We start from the raw sequence: 17,503 nt of genomic DNA, 5'->3' as shown, positions 1-17,503 counted from the left end.
CGTCTAGTTTCTGGCACAAGTCGGTAACTACAAAATTTCAAACAATGAGATGTCTTCATTAATGGCATCTGTTGCAACAAATTTTAATTAATTAAATTACTCAAATTTTTATTTTACCTCACCAAGTAAGACTATTTTAAACTTTAAATTTAAAACCATTTTTATATTTACTCCCCTCGAGTTTTTGTGGCAGAGAGTTCAATGCTTTAGTTCCATGGCTGTGTTGGTAGTAAACTCTAAATTTTTTTAGGAAATCACTTACTTAATGACCTTGTATTTATTTCTATATGGTAACTTTAAAAATTTTCCTTACGGTAATTACATTGAACCTTGCAAAACCTTGAGGTCTGATTACTTATTCTCATTCTTAGAGGTGGGGGTCAGTGCTAAGCAAGCTCCCGATGCCACTGCGACCTGTGAAGATCTAGGGTCTCCGTGAATAGTTCTTGCCCCTCCAAACCCAGGTCTATAAATATCCTAGCTACTGTGTGGAAGGCGAGAGCTCTCATTTTGCTAAATTTCCCCATATAAGCTCAGATCCGTAAAGTATCGGACTATTAGGTAGGGGGCGAGCTCTTTAACCTCCTCAGGTTTAACCGGTGGTTCACCGAGAATGAGGCTTCTTTTATGATGTAAAGCATCACATTCACATAGAATGTGTATAGGCGTTTCCTCATCTGCACTGCAGAACCTACATCTAGAAGTTTCGGAAAGGTTCATTCTAGCAAGGTGTTTGTTCAATCTGCAGTGCCCTGTAAGGGCATTTGGACATACATACACACAACAACTTGACATACTTAAAACATTATTAATTGAATTAATGTTTAAATTTTGATTTTAATTACACTTTACCTGTATTGTGTAAACTTTGCCTCCTGCTTTAACTCTGAATGCATAGTCTGAAGGTGTTCTTCCATTCTCTCCGTGTTGATATAGTTTTAAATCACACCACTCTATAGGGTAGTTCCTTCCTCCATCCTCGGGAGAAAATACTACTCCGGCTTCAAGTCTGACAAACAATTAACACAATAAGTCTGAGTTATAAATGCTGTATGACTGTTTTTTTCTGGAGAAAATGCGCACATTAAGAGGAAACGCGGTCCCACTTTTCTTCATACAAACGTGTTACTATATTTTCTCCCTAGATTATGGCACTAGAGCAATGATATTTCACACTATAGACATTTAACATTGGCGTGTCTATTGTTTGGTTTTTTGATAAATTGTTTCTTATGCTAGGACAACCCAAACATCCAAAAAAGCAGCCAGCTTTATCTGCCGTCTTTGGACGTACAGTATACAAATATGATAAATAATTTTGAAAAATTTAAATGTACGGATGTAGAAAATTTTATTCTAATACTCTTTCTTAAACTTGATTATTAAAAAATAACCAAAAATTTCAGTTTTGGGGGTGCGGAAAATAGGACGGCCAAACGTCTATTTTGAAATTTTTAGCTAGGCAACATTAGTCGGACGTGCAGTTATTTTTTTGCACAGTATCAGGGAGGACAGAAAAACAGTGTTCAAATGCATCAAAATTGTCTGGCATCCATATTTATTTATTTATTTATTTATTAACGGACATTGTCCATGTATACAATTTATAAGGTTTAAATATTACAATAAAAGAGTAGTTTAAAACATTTAAAGAAAAAAGAAAGAAGCATTGACAAACATAAGGGACATCGAGACAAGATCTGGACTATTTATTTAGTGCTCGTTTAAATCGTTGTAAACTTAAACCAAAAAAGTCCAGATCTTGTCTTGAGTTAACAATACGACAAAGGCGGGTCATTGGAGAATTTAGGCCATAGTTTGTTCTATGCTGATCGATGAACAGTACTTCATTGTTTCTCAATCTACGAGTCGGAATATTGAATTTTACTTGTCCCAGTAATGATGGAACATCGATTATACCATTTAGTATGCCGAACATATATATGGAGTTAATATTAGTTCTACGTTTTTGTAGACTAGAAATATTTAACATTGACTCTATTTCAGCATAAGAATAATTATCTCTCTCTAGTCCGAGCATCCACGCTATTTTTCGAAGCAAGCGATGTCGGACTGATTCAATGTGATTTATGCGATTGACATAGAATGGAGACCAGACCACGGAGGCATATTCTAGAAGAGGGCGAACAGTTGAGCAATAAAGAGTTTTGATTGTACGGACATTAGTAAAATCAGAGGATATTCTGTTAATGAAGCCAATTAATTTCAGTGATTTATTTACTGTATTAATCTATATGCTCGTTGTATGTCAGTTTATAGTCCAAAACAACTCCTAAATCTCTGATGGACTTGACTACATCAATTTTGGAGTTTTCTAATAGGTACTCGAAGGAAATTGGTTGTTTTGTTCTATGAAATGACATTATTTTGCATTTTTTAATATTTAGTTCTAATTTATTGACTTATCCATATCCTCTTAAAATATTCAAATTAGTTTGTGGAAGTAACTTAATCAGATCTCATTAAAACATAAGGATAGTTTTAATCCAACTAAGTGAATGTAAGTATCGACCTGTCGTTGAATTAAACGAAAATTTCTAATTCTGCAGATATACCCATACTTAATCAATTCTTCTAAATAAAATATTCCCCTAACTTCATTATCCCTAAAATAAATTGGATAGATATATTTATTTATTTGAAAATAATTCTGTAACTGGTATTTATGTTCTCCTTGTAAATTATCTTACCAAAAATATTGGACTTACAAATGTACCAGTAGTAATGTATTTTTCCTAACGTAATTCTTACTAAGTTAAAATAAAACTGCCGTTTAACTTACGCAGTTCCAGTGCACGGTTGGCAAATAACACAAATTGATATTTTGTGCCCGTCGGCTGCAAAAATACAGTGGAAAGCGTAACGATGCATTAATTCCCAATCTCTCTTATGCCCTGCAAAAATCAACACTCTAAATACTTAAATGCATTAAAGCAAAACACAGAATGGGGTTATTTTACTAATAATCAATTTTTTTATTTGAAATTTATTTATTTATAAACCCTTACGGATTACATTCATTTAACAAAATAATTTTTCATTTTTAAATTCATATTCTATTGTTAATGATAATATTTTTAATATCTTTTGTAAAGGTTTGAGTCTTGTTTAGTTTTGTCTGGTAGTTTATTGTATAATTTCAGTCCCCGGACTGTCCTTGTGTCGTTTTAGAAAGTTGAATATGATATCGTTCTGATATTTTCATATTGTGTCCATGTTTACTACAATTTTTTCAAGTTTTAGTTCTTCGTCTACAATTACATCAGTGGCTAATTTATAAATATAAATTCTAAGGATTCTAGTTGAAAGAGTTCAGTAATATTTGATCATTTAGTTTGTTTAAAGAGTTCTTTAGTTTCTGTTAGATAAGGGAGGTCATATACTAATTTAAAAAAAATTGTTTTGCTGTCTTTGTAGTCTATTTATGTCATTTTGATTTCCTGTTGCATATAACATATCTTAGTTTTTACATAGGCTTCATACGTTAGAATTTTTCCCATTTTCGGAACATAGTTTTTGGTTTAAAAAAAAAGAAAAGATAATGGCGCCACTTTACTAATTAAATTATTGATATGAATTGTCCAAATCAATTGTCTGTCTTAAAGGTAAAATTTTTTTTTAAAAATCCAATTTCCCGTAGGGCTGAACTTCCTCATTCATAATAAACTTTGATTAAAAGAAAATTGTTTGGGATTCTAAAGCCTTTTCGACCGTCAAATGTGTAAAAAAATAATTTTTTCATTGTGCGAAAATTTTAATTCAATTTTAAAATAGAAAATTATAAACAAAACCCTTCTATCATTGTGATAATATAAATGTGTAAATTTGTGAAATCGCCCGATTACAGAAAAACTTCTTACCATAACTGTGATCTCGGAATGAATCTAAAAATATTTCATACTTCTCTCCATCTATTGTGAACTTGGCTTTCATGTTACCAAATTGCTCGTAATGAGATTGATGAGCTCTGGAAAAACAAATATTAGCACAATATACCTAAATACTTGTATCTATTAAAATTTTCATTCAGTGAATTTGTAAATTTTTGTTTTATTTTTTCAAATTTAAAACAATTTTCCCTCACTGGGTGTCCCGTGCCGAGGTAAACATTTTACATTATTTTGAAACATGCCCTATTTAGGGCATGTTTCAAAATAATGTATTTACACATTACAAAATTATACATATCTGCCTTCCGTATGAAGAGTGCAGTATCTCAGTTAGACATGTTTCTGGGGAAAACGCGGTAAAAGAAAATAATGTTGTTTTTGTTTCAGTTTCAATAATATGCATGTCGTCACTATATGCCATGTATCAAAAGAAAGGGAAAAACTGGGAGATTAATTTAGTTTTAATATTAAGAGTAATATTTAATTTTAAAAGATATATTAAACTAAAAGAATGATAATTATCAACTGAAAATCTAGTTGTTGCAGTTTTGCTTCCTGGATTTCATGGTTCTTGAAAGAAAATTTATATGTGATGTGACTAAAGATCTTTTATTCGTGATTCCGAATCTGTCTATAACAAAATGTCATTAAAAATGATAGATACTGCACTTTTTGTAAGGCCGGTATAAATAAAAACACCTTTTCACCCATTTGGTCTGATCTATTCATTGATCCATGCTCAACCCATCTCGATTATCCACTTCTTGATATCAATTTTATAGTGTGCCTACTTACTAATTGTTCTTATGGACAATGGAAGTAGGTTGTACACTTTAATCGAGAAGTAGAGACCGATCTTCTTTTACCGTAATGTAATGCAACTCTCAAAAATACTAGAATACTTCTTACTTTTGTGTAAATAACAATTAGGGCAACACTGTTATTTGTGGCTATTTCAATGTCCTTTGTACCTTTGCATTTAATTTTAAATTTGTTGGATATTAACCAGTATCAGCAAGGTGAGTTATTCACCAATTCATATTCAAATTTCATAGAAAGAAGATCCACAAATGCGTATGGAGAGAGGACCAGGGCGTATATACTCCCTCGCATAGTAAAGAGACTCCCGGACGAAATAAAGAATAGTGATATGAATAAAAACAAAGTAAAATTGGTTTTAAAAATCTTTTTCTTAAATTCTAAGTTTAGTGTGTAAAAAATGGGGAAACCAAACAATTTAAAACAGTGTCAAAAAAAGTGTTTGTTTATTATTTTTTATATATTTCGTTATCAAAAAAGACTATTGATATTTTTAAGATTTTTTTTATATTTTATGTAAACATTATTATATTGTGTTACCAAAATGTTTAAAGAGAGAAATCCCTGCAAAAAAACTGCTTTTGCAGTTTGGCGGGAATCAAAAAAATTGTTTAGAAGAATGCTTATGTGAAAAAATTTCAATAAAAAAAATTATTAAAAAAATTTCAAACTCGTAAAACTTCATAAAGATCTCGGCATAAATATCAATGGATTTAAAATGGTAAGCTCACATCACGTCTATTGTCAAGACAGTTGAGTCAATAATTTATTTGATTGAAAAGGCATTCCATAATATTACTCCAGAGATTTTTCTTAAAGTATACGAGACCTATGTAAGACCTTTATTGGAATATGGATTCTCAACTTTACTAAAGACATCGAGCTATTAGAAAAAGTCCAAAGATGTGCTACAAAAATCCTCAAATTACTCAAAAGGATGCCTTACCACGGTATATTAAAAGCACTAGGACTTACATGATTGGAAGAACTACGTAAGAGAGGAGACTCGATTGAAACTTATAAGATACTCAATAATTACTATGACTGCCCCCTGCATGAGATGTATCAATTAATCCCAACACAAATTTACGGGGTCATAACTGGAAGCTCTATCGTCCCCAATTCCACCTCGATCCTGAGAAAACTTCCTTTCTAGCAGGGTATTTTCAGACTGTAATAAATTATCAAGTCTAGTTGTCTATTCCATTTCAGTCAACCCCTTCAAAAACCATTTGGATACTTTTTTGAAGAAAGAAGAACTTGGACAAAAAGCAGTACACGAGATATAGGCGCATCAGCAAAGGCTGCCTGCCTATAACAAATAATAATAATAATAATGTCTTCTGCTATCTGTTCCTGTAGATTTGCGATCTGTTTTTTAATTTGATTTTAATATTGTAATGAGAAATATTATGCTTAAAAGACTTATCCTTTTTTAATTTTTTCCCTTTGTTGGATTTGTTTCAAATTGCGCTCATCCCATTTTGATATTGAACTTACACTTTTAAATCATCAAAGTACTTCCGTGTCCACGGTTCTGTGGCGATGGCTCTCGCTATGGCACAAGCGTCCAAGTCTGTGTCGTAATCAAAGTGTTGACTTGCGGCCGTCCACTCCCCTTCAAATGACACATCCACCATTTTACCAGGCTGTGATTGATACCTAATGTACAATATGTACGTATGTTTATTAATTATCTATAAATGAATGAGATCAACATTTTCCTGCGGTGCTATTCATGTCTTGCTTAAATATTGGAAGCATAAGATTTCCACTATATTTATTTATTTATTTATTTATACATCAACGGTTCAAAGAACCTTTTACAATAAAAAGTTTTACAAAAAATAATCACAGCAGTAAACAATTCATTATGTAATACATAGTATGAAATATAATAGAATAATTAAAACTAAACATTTTAATTTATAATTATAAAGTTTTATGCTCACCACATTTTCCCTTCATATGTGACATTCCATTTTTGCATGGGTTCTACGGGAGTAAAAAGAATTCCCTCGGTGCCGAATTCATTAATTTTAGCACCAAACAGCATTGTATCTGGGATCTTTGGGCTGCACAATACTCCTTTACCCGGAATCTTAAAAAAACACAGACAATTATTATTACTCGTTTCAAATGTGTACTTCAGAAGTGTGTATTTTGCTCTGTTTCATCCACTGCAACCTATGGAATAGCTGGCTGGGGGGTTGTGCGGCATCCATTTTAAAGCCTCTCATAATTTCACAGAAATTATTATTAAGAATAATATTCCGGCGCCCTCCAACATACCCGTCAGAACAGTTGTTCCAATACATGAAGGTGCTGGATATGAGACAACTGTACCTAAAAGAAACACCTACACACTTCTGGTCGAACAATAAGGAGAGGTCTCAGCAAAATTTCCGTACGAGGTTTTCCCAGAGCATGAGTTATGTCATACCCAAAACCCATACGACTTTAGCTCAGAGACATCTCTCATTTATCGCACCGAGTGTTCAATATTTTGGAAGAGCGTTAAGCTCTCAAGGACAAAAACTATTTTCAAGAAAGGAGTTAATGACTGGATTTTCCTTAGTGGGAGGGATTTGAGTAGGAAACTCCTTGATGATTTTCTGAATGTTTGAGTTTACTGTTTACCATATTGATGTGCCATATAATATATATGTATTTTTAAAGAAAATATTTTTTATGTTTCTGATCCTATATTTGTGGTGATATACTCATTTGTCTATACCTACTAATTGCAGTCCCATCTCAACACAGGACTTTTAGTCCCACGGAGTTGGGACTTAGTCTCAAATAATGTACAATAAACTTATGTATGTAAATAAATAAATAAAATAAAAAAATAAATATGACAGATTCTCAGCCAGTTAATCACACTCTTAGGGCCAGTTTTTTTTGTTTATGAGATGGCGATGCATATTAAATTTTATACTTTTTCCAGTTTCAAGTTAACTAAACTAAATTATTTCATAAACAAACTGGTTCGCAGTATCCACCCAAGCCTGGCAGCTGGATCCTCGCATATGTATAAGCTACATACTAACAGTTCTGAGAACAGATCTTCCTCATTAAAAAATGAAAAAGAGGAATCCCTCCCTCCCTAACACCATCATTTTATGGTCAGTTGAAACACAAAAAAAATGTGAAATTAAGTTCATATCATTGCATTTTGTTAAAATTCATTTCACTCCTTTCATTCAAACCATATCCACTTTGACAAAAACGAAATAATTATTCAACATTAAACTTTTTTTTAACTTGCCTTTTTTGGTGCAATTTAGAGCCTTACTTACCATTAAATATTATGTTATGAATAAAAAAACATATATATGAAACCGTTACTTAATTTTTGTTAGTTAAGAAACAAAAAATTACTCATTTTCTAATTAGTTTTTTTATTATTGTTAAATTTAATGTGTTTTATGGAGTAAAATAAAATTTTTTTATCTTAAAACTTTTACTAAATGTTATTGAGTATTTGTATATAACCACTTACCGACTTTTCTATGTCTACCGGTTTCGAGACGTACCTGTCTCTTCGTCAGGACACCAATTAAACCAACATGCAAACCAAAAGGCCCTAAAAGTCGGTAAGTGGTTATATACAAATATTTAATAACATTTAGTAAAATGTTTGACCACAAAGTTAACGCTTTAAATATTAATAATATTAAAACTTTTATTAAATGTAAATAGAGACCTTTAGATACACAAAATGTCATTTAATTTATACCTATAATTTCTATAGTTTTCATTCGGATAATATGCGTATTATATGTACTTAAATATTAATTTAACATTGATAATAAATTACCCACGCTTAATTATCAATATTGTATGTACAAGAAATTGTCAGCGCAAATTATTACATGCACTTGTAAATTGGGCGGGATTCTTTACTTACATTGTTTATGGGAGCTTACACTAAAATTGAGCCACTCAGTAAACTTGGCAATCCTTTTATACGAACGGCAGGGTCGGCATTTTAAAGAAATTGTGCGCTGATTAAGTGCCTCATTACTGTATGCAAATTCCGATAATTTTGTATGGAGTTTGGATGGATGGGTCAAAAATGTAAAAATTAACACCCCAGTAAAATTTGAACAGGGTTTCCTTGAATCACAGTTGTTTTTAAACAGTGTAGGCTCATAGTTTATTTAAAACAGTGAAGTTTTCCCATTTTTTAAAAATGTCTTAAAGGTTACAACTGGTTATGACACTTTCAGTTTAATTTGCTACTCCGTTGTGGAAACACCTTCAGTTTTTGGTGTTCTTTTATAACGGTAAGGACTAATGACTTTTTGCTGTTTAAAATTTCGATTTCAAGATGCGGAATACGCATGGACAAGGGCACGGGACTGTGCGGTGTGAGGTGTAGAGGAGACGGGTCGGGGAGATTTCACGCGCATATCTGTATGTACTTCTTCCTTGGGAGATTACGATACGAGTAGGCAGGTATTATGGATAAAGATTGAAGTTAGGGCGAAGCGCGGTACGGAGTGCGGCGGGGTGTTGAATTTTTCGTGCGAAGCGAAATGTTTTTTTTTTAAATTTACTTCTGCGCTTCTTGATTTAGTCTTTGTTTTTTTTAAACTAATAAATTTATTTTTGTGAAACTGTTTTAGGTGTTTCGGAAGGGTAACTATTTTAAAACAGCAGTTACATTTTTTTTTTACCACATCTAGTGCAATTGGCCTATAGCCTCTTTAAACCGCGACTATTTATATTCAGTCCTATACTTACTATGATATAAAAGAGTCCACCTATGATACCCATCTGCCTTCTCTCACATCCGGCCACGACATAGAAACCATCCGCATTAGCCGCTATGAAGAATGCTGCGTCAAATGCCTGAAATGTAAATTAAAAAGATTTGCCACGCTAGTTGTGTATTTAGTAAATTAGGTCAAATCTTATATTTCATAAATCATATACCCGTTCATTATACAAAATCTATTTTTATTCATTTTATCTTGCAATGAATTCCTTAAATTACGGATTTCAAGACACTATTCGTTACTTATTATATATGTTGTGTGGAAATGTCAATGACCACACGTAAAACATTTCATACATTGTATTTCGTTTATCGTTCGTGTCACAGCTAACACTTATCAAAAGAAAAATAACTTAGTAAATATTTGCAACACGAAAATGAGAATATTTATTAGTGTTCTTAAACAAGAAAATCTGAAAAATAACATTAATGTTTCTTTTTCTTGTTCCAGATTTGGTTGAAGAACTTTTAAGATGGATCTTGCAGAAAACAGTGGAAAAACAGCTCCCGTCATTCATTCTTCCCTCTCGTCTCTCATGCAGACACATTTAGACTCTGCAGCCAAGAAAACAGTTTCCATTCTGCCCGATAGTCCAGACTCACAACCCGGTAATGGTTCCTCGTTGATGGCTTTTGCCAACCAGTTCCTAGCGACGCAATTATCAAAAAGTCCTTCGAATAATTTTCTCAATCCGTCGGAAGGAAAATTTGTAATTCCAAACTTTTCTAATATTCTCAAAGGAAGCAAAAACGGCGGACTAGAAAATTTAGTTTCAAAACTACAAATAAAAACAACACCTATTGATATTCCACTTTTGAAAGATAACGATGCACAAAAACGGCATAAAAGTGACTCTTTCGAGGAAATTCAATCAAAAAATGATATTGCCAAACGTGAGAAAGACGACTGGGAAATCGATCTTTCCGATGCAATTATCAAAACTAGCATTAGCCCCGTTTCCAAGTTGAGAGAGGTTAAGGAAAAAAAAGAAGAAATATTTATACTTCCGTTCATCGACTGTGACGTGGAGATTAAGCCGCCGATAATTATGTCTAAACCCCTTTTACCGTGTTTGTTTTATGACTCTGATGTGTTTGTATCGTCGAGATCGCGAAAAAGAACGTCGTATAAGAACATGACAACTATGGGTAAAGTGATTTGTATGAATCCCAAGAGGATTCGTGTCCGAGACATTGAACGCAAGTATTACGATCCTCTCGACAAAGTTGAAATGTTCAAATTCGATTGTCCATCACCGGACGAAGTGATTATGGAAAACTTGAAGCACAAAAAGATCATATTGAACCGAAGAACATTCTTAGAACCGTGACAATTTGTTTTTGTGATTTTTTTATTACATCGAACGTTAATTCAACAAAAACATACTTCTGTGGCTCGGGTCTAAAAGGGCCAATGTCGTAAATCACGACTTTACGGCAGAGTAATTTTGCAGCTATTTTGTGACGTTACAATAAACTCTAACACATATGTATGTGTATATAATTTTTTGAAATATGTGTATTTTTTTAATTAACCCTATTCAAAATGTTGTAAAAAAAAAAAATATCCGACATTGGCCCTTTTAAACCCAAAACACAGATTTATTGATTTTATGTACTGATTCAATTTTTTAAATGTAATTATTTATATTTATCGATTAAATTGATAAACTTAAATTGATAAACAATGATTTTGACGATGAAATCAAAAAGTAATGGATTTTTAGCGGTTTTTAAATTTGTGTTTTATTTTTTTAATTTAATAATTTGACCTTTATAGTGTATTGAAATGTAAGTACAAATTGATATATATTAGATTTTTTTATAAAAACATGTCTAAAAAAACTTTTTTATTTTATTTACCTTAGTACTGCTATTCATTGACTTATGACCGGGTCGGTTCTGGAAAATAGGTCGTATGTCGATCCGGTCGTAAGTTTTTACGACAAACACCGTAATTCATCAGGTTGTGTTGTTTTTTAATTTATTTTTACATTTGTTACAAACAAGTTAATTATTCTACAGTAAAAATGATTTAATATTATTTATTTATTTATTCATATTTTTTCCATTATAAATTATATTTAATAATGAAATTAATATGACCTCACTGGGGTTACCTGTGCCGAGGACACTTAACAATAAACTTTTTTAAAATAAACAAAGAAGACTAACTCAATAAACAGAGGTAATTATCAAAATATTCAGACAGTTTTAAACACTACGTATTTATGTTTATAATTAATTTATGTACATCTATATTATTTTATTTAAAAAAAATTTTATTTATTCATATTTTTCGCTTACAAACTATTAATAATAAAAATAATGTGACCTCACTGGGGTTTCCCGTGCCGAGGACACTTAACAATTTAGTTTTATTTATATAACAAATAACAAAAACATAACATAAGCTATACGCTTGTAAAGCAGTTGATTCAATATTAGTTTGGGCGAATGAGACAATCCATTTTATTTCTTCCTAGCCCCACTATCCATTTTTTATAGCCTTTTTGAACATTTTCTGGTTACTAATTGTTTTAATAGTTTTTTGATAGTGGAAGTAGATAGATTTTAATTGAATAATACTCAAAATCCCTGAAGTCTGAAAGTGGTATTAGTTTGTATTTGTTTAAGTTGTCTTTGTGTTGATGATCCAGTGATTATATTATTTGTATGTGATGTATTGTAGGGGTATGTCTTTCATTTGAGTAAGAGTAGTATTGATTATTAAATAATAAAGTAGACTCTTTTAACCTACTCTCCAAAATTATTGAGTTTAATTTTGGAGAGTAGGTTAAAAGAGTCTACTTTATTATTTAATAATTTATGTAAATAGCATAATTCAGATACAGTGCGTCTATTTTCAAGGGTAAAAAATCCATTTTGTTTGGCAGATTGGCTGTAAGTACAAAGCGTTTTATTGTTATTGTAATCTAGGTATTTAAATTTTTTTTTTTGAACATTTTCAATCCTTTCTATGTTTGTTATGTATTGTGGGCTTCACACAACGGATGCAAACTCCAAATGACTGCGTACAAAAGTGTTGTATAATTGAAATATATTATTTTAATGTGTCAAGAATCTGCTTTTCAATAAATAAATTTTCATGTACATACCTACATATTTCATATTCAATTATGTTATGAAAAACAATACTACAAACATCATTGGAAAAATACTCGTTTAATATTTTTTTTAAAAACATCGTTGCTTAACCTAGCCGGACCGAAGAGGGGGATTTGAATCCGCCATAGACCGATTTTAATTCGATAACTCTAGTATTATTAAAGCTATTTTTTAGCCCTATATTTTTTGTAATGTGATAATAACAGAAATACGCATTTTCCTGTTTTTGTTTTTAATTTTCAAATTGTTTAATATTAAAACAAAAAAAATACGTAAATAATTCAAGGGTCGATTTCACTTTATGTACATTAGCATTTGGCAAACTAACAAAAATGAATAAACTACACGAACTAGTAAAATATGTAGTAAAATACTGTGAAAAATGTATGGTACGAATTGATATTTCATTGTCGTGGTATCAAAATCATAAAAATAAAACTGGCTTGACTTGCATGAACTTAATTTGTATCTTCCAATGTGGTTCTAATAGATATTAAAATTTTTCGCTTTGGTTATAATCGATTAAATTAGTTTATCACTTACTTTAGCGTGGTCTGATAGATGCTGGGCCATGTCCATTTCTTCTGGTTTACTATGAGACTTGACTCCCTGACCCGGTCGTGCCATGGAATTGGATTCTTTATCCGCTACTTGAACCTTCCACTAAGGAAAATATTAATTTCTCATTTAATTGTAATAAAATAAAATCGTTTTGAATACTTTACATAAAAATAACATGAGTTTTCTTGAAACTAAGATGATAAACTTAATAAAAGTAGAGATTCATATTCTTTTCTTTCGAGGTGAGGTGAGTTTAATTTTAGAAAAAACTGCCGTCATAAAAATTGCTTAAAAAAAGAGTAATGCATATTAAGTGTTAACTTATTACAACCGAGTTGAAGAATATTTTAGAGACGAGAATATAAAAGTCTAGGCATCTACAGGGTTGAATGACCTGTTATTGGCTGGTTTAAGTGAGCACTTTACACACTGAAACATTCACCATTCTGTCTACATTTGAACATCTACATTCCTTCAATTCTTCCATTGTTGATGTTTGTGAAGTTGAAGAGCTTTTATTGATGAGGGTGGGATTCATCTGATTGAATTATTTCACCTATATACTAGGCAACGTCTGATAATATCTTTTTTTTGTACTTCATGGACCAGGTGGATTTATGAGTATGTCCAAATTTTTGTAGAAAAGGACTGGATTCAACCCCCTAGAGAGCTGTTAATATTAACATATTTTACAACAGAGATGAAGAACATTTTAGATGAGATATAGCAGTCTAGGCATCTGCAGGGCTTATGGCCTCTCATTGGCTGGTTTAAGTGTTCAAATATGAGCAGAATAACGAGTGTTACACAGCATAAATAACATAGCTTTACTGATTTAAAAAAAAAAAAATATCAAGCAAACACTGACTCTTCTAGACTAGATTAAAAAGATAACAAAATTTAGAATCATTTCTTTTGAAAAGTATAGATAATTTGATTATATTTATTATTACATTTCAACATTTAAACACCTTTAAGACTATCACAAAGTTAATATTAACAATTTGTATCCCGGAGCTGTGTAAACACGTGATTATATCACCACACGTTGTGTCCCGGTCCCGTTTTCTCGTGGTTTACCATCTGTCTAAAAAAGTGCATTTTATCTAGTGACTTTTATTAGTACTTTTTCGCTGCTGGTAAACCATGTGAAAACACGGGACCGGGACACAACGCATGGTTATTATAATCACGTGTTTACACGGCTCCGGGCTACAAAGCACAAAAAAAGGAGTGAGACTCTGTGTATGTGCGAACATTGCAATGCGCAATGTGGCTCTCCTTATAAAGGCCAATGTTAGCAAAACCATCAAACAAAAATGTCTTATTAAATTGTTTCAGATAAATATGAGAAGTTTAAATTGATTTAACCCAGTATTTTCATAATAATTATGACACTTTTAAGAAACCCCTCACAAAGCATGAAATTTCACAAAAATGGGCTGGGCACAGGGTAAATTCTATGTGTATTCAGCCGGTGCTCAAAGTGTTGACAAGAAAATAAAGATAAGACTTTAATAGTAAGTGTTTCACTGAATACAGTGACATCATATTTCAAAGGAAAGCAACCGTTAAGTTTAAATTTTGATAAACGTATGGGAAAAATATTCACCCAACTTGAGGACCATTTTCACAAAGCAAAATATTGATTATCTGATATGAGATCTATCGATTGGTGAAATATTTTATTTTTTTGCGAAGTTCTAGCGTGTCAAATTGGATTGGATTATCATTTAATTGAGTAATAATATCAAAATATTTCACTAAATGTTATTAAATATTTATATATAACCACTTACCGACTTTTAGGGCCTTTTGGTTTGCATGTTGGTTTAATTGGTGTCCTGACGAAGAGACAGGTACGTCTCGAAACCGGTAGACATAGAAAAGTCGGTAAGTGGTTATATACAAATATTAATAATAGTTTCTCTGAATTCGCAAATCAATTTAAATCATGACTTTAATAAAAATAAATCATGACTTTAATAAAAAATCTTACATACAAATAATAAAGGGTTAAAAGTAAATAATATGGAAATATTTCACATGAGGAAAGCTTTAAAAAATAATGTTCCTTCGGTCAATAATCGAACAAACTTCCAATATAGTCCTTTATACGATGTTCCACTGTAATGGTCAACCTATTAAGCTTATCCCCTCTACTTTTTTCATTAATTCTCAAACAAGAGAATATTTTCATAATTTAATCAGTGCATGTTTGTCCTAATCAGTGCATGTGCTTATTAAAATGCATGTTGTGTTGGTTTTATATTTTTGTGCAACAACTATGGTGAAGGTGTATAGTGGATTTTGCATGTTGGTGTCCTGACGAAGAGACGGGTTCGTCTCGAAACCGGTAGACATAGAAAAGTCGGTAAGTGGTTATTTACAAATATTTAATAACATTTAGTAAAATGTTTGACCACAAAGTTAATGCTTTAAATATTAGCAAAATATCTCAAAAATAACATACCTTCACATAGGTTTATCTAGGCATATAAAATATAACAAAAAAACTGTCAATAATAAATTCATGCGAAAGTAACCTTATTGTTATATCCTAACACAAATCAACTTTTTTGTGGCCTTATTTTGTAACTAATTCGTTTTGTAAATTCATTTGAATCGTATGAGAGAGAACGAAAGCGAAATATGTTTTTAATTGCTAACTCTTACGAGTGAGGTATGACGAACAAACGAACTTATGAAACGAAATTGTGACAGAATAAGCCTGCTGTACATTCCTATCACAAAATATGTAGATATTGTTTTTCTGAAAATTTTTAAAGTTTGGATTTAACAAATAATTACATAGCAATGAAATACATATTAACAGTAAAAATAGTAAACAAAAATCCCACAAAGGCATGGCCTGTTCAAGAGAAGAAAAGAGAAAAGAAAATATTCTGTAAAAGATTTTAATATTGATTTCCAGTATATGAATTAGGATGTAGAATTTCTATAAAACAGTATTTTTGGTTTTGTTAAAATCACAGGTTATTTTTTTATCATAAAAAACCTGAAAATTTTACTTTTTGTAGATATTTTGATTTGTAATGGTCCTCTATCGTGAAAATATATCTGTACCTCAAAGGCAGACAGATGCAAATCCAAACATCAAATGTTCAACAAAAGCCTAAAGAATCTACTTTCTCTAAGTGATTTCTGATAATTTATAGCATTCATTTGCATTTTCAGTATCTTGATACATTGGTTCTTTCAATATAAGTCTTACATTTCTTCAAAATCAATGGACATGATCATAAACTGGATACGAAAATCAAAATGTCATTTCATCAAATTCTGGATTTGCATCCGTCTGCTTCTGAGGTACAAATAAATATAATATATATATTGATATATTTTATATAATGATCTATATACATATTATCATACGATAATATCCAAAGTGGGTGTTTGGTTGGGTGACCAAATAAAATTAGTGAGTTAGGTGAATTTAAATTCTAAATAATAATTTCGCTAACAATCAATCTTATAATGAGGAAGTTCAGTGCCATGGGAAATTGCATGTAAAAAATACATACACGCGGTAAAAACTAGAGTACTTAGTTTTTACAGTGAAATTTCTCAAAAATGTTAAAAACAAATTTAAAAATTAACAACTTTGAAACGTCAAACGTTCAGGTAAACAACCACCAATCTATTATAGCGTTGTTATGTGTTGTAATAGATTTAGTTTCCGAGTAGCCATTTTTTAAAACATTTAGTGTATTTTGACAGCTACGGGGTTCTACTTTTAAATTGCAGCACAATTCACGGGTAGAGTAATTTCAAGATTACAAAATTAAAAAAAATCTAATCTTAGTTTTACAATATACAATAATTTTTTTTATTTTTTCAAAACCTCTGAAATTCCTCTTACTGTTTTTGAAAAACTTATTTTATTTATTTCTTACCCTTCTATAGTAATATATGCAAAGGAACACAACATATTTTAGGTAATACCATTTCCCGCGCTGTGAGTAAATACCAAATATCGGTTCAGGATCTTTTATTTTATTATAAAAATATAATATCACACCGACGAAAGCACAGGTAACCAAAAAACACAACATTTTATTTGTTTTCAAACAGACTGTAAGTGTGTACTATTTAACCGGCATTGCGGCAATATTTATGAGACAGTATGTTAGGTAAAGAGATAATTTGTTATCTACTGCCGTGTATCACGTATTACATTCAGATTTGAGGGCTTATCATCTAGATAATATAATTTTGTTGTTACTGAAGAAATTATATATTAATTTTACTCTTTATTTGTAGAAAATATTGAGTT

The 17,503-nt window shown here is 31.2% G+C and overlaps 1 protein-coding gene and 1 long non-coding RNA gene across 4 annotated transcripts in view; one reads left to right on the top strand and one right to left on the bottom strand.

Moving 5' to 3' along the window:
• Positions 1-11,254, top strand: part of LOC148284389 (uncharacterized) — a 27,973-nt gene extending 16,719 nt beyond the window's left edge. For both annotated transcript variants that reach the window (XR_015824954.1, XR_015824948.1), the window contains exon 2: positions 9,968-11,254. This is a non-coding gene — a long non-coding RNA (uncharacterized LOC148284389). The remainder of the gene's footprint in view (positions 1-9,967) is intronic.
• LOC148284388 (uncharacterized) overlaps positions 1-17,503 on the bottom strand; it is an 18,615-nt gene extending 1,112 nt beyond the window's left edge. The window contains exons 1-8 of one of the 2 annotated variants that reach the window (XM_088240554.1): positions 17,124-17,503; positions 13,189-13,308; positions 9,483-9,590; positions 6,683-6,831; positions 6,231-6,392; positions 3,882-3,988; positions 2,804-2,915; positions 853-1,009 (exon numbers count right to left, since the gene is read on the bottom strand). In XM_088240554.1, the coding sequence (XP_088096680.1) occupies positions 853-1,009; positions 2,804-2,915; positions 3,882-3,988; positions 6,231-6,392; positions 6,683-6,831; positions 9,483-9,590; positions 13,189-13,308; positions 17,124-17,282 (1,074 nt within the window). In that variant the 5' untranslated portion in view covers positions 17,283-17,503. Of the gene's footprint in view, positions 1-852; positions 1,010-2,803; positions 2,916-3,881; positions 3,989-6,230; positions 6,393-6,682; positions 6,832-9,482; positions 9,591-13,188; positions 13,309-15,005; positions 17,043-17,123 lie in introns of those variants that run through there. The other variant, XM_088240558.1, reaches the window with a different exon arrangement.

The sequence above is a fragment of the Micrasema longulum genome, unplaced genomic scaffold (genome assembly GCF_059751315.1).
Source record: "Micrasema longulum isolate JH-2025_06_02 unplaced genomic scaffold, ASM5975131v1 h1tg000126l, whole genome shotgun sequence".
In the NCBI taxonomy this organism is placed as follows: Eukaryota; Metazoa; Arthropoda; class Insecta; order Trichoptera; family Brachycentridae; genus Micrasema; species Micrasema longulum.
Note: the sequence above shows the minus strand (reverse complement) of the source record. Positions and strands in the feature narration are given on the sequence as shown.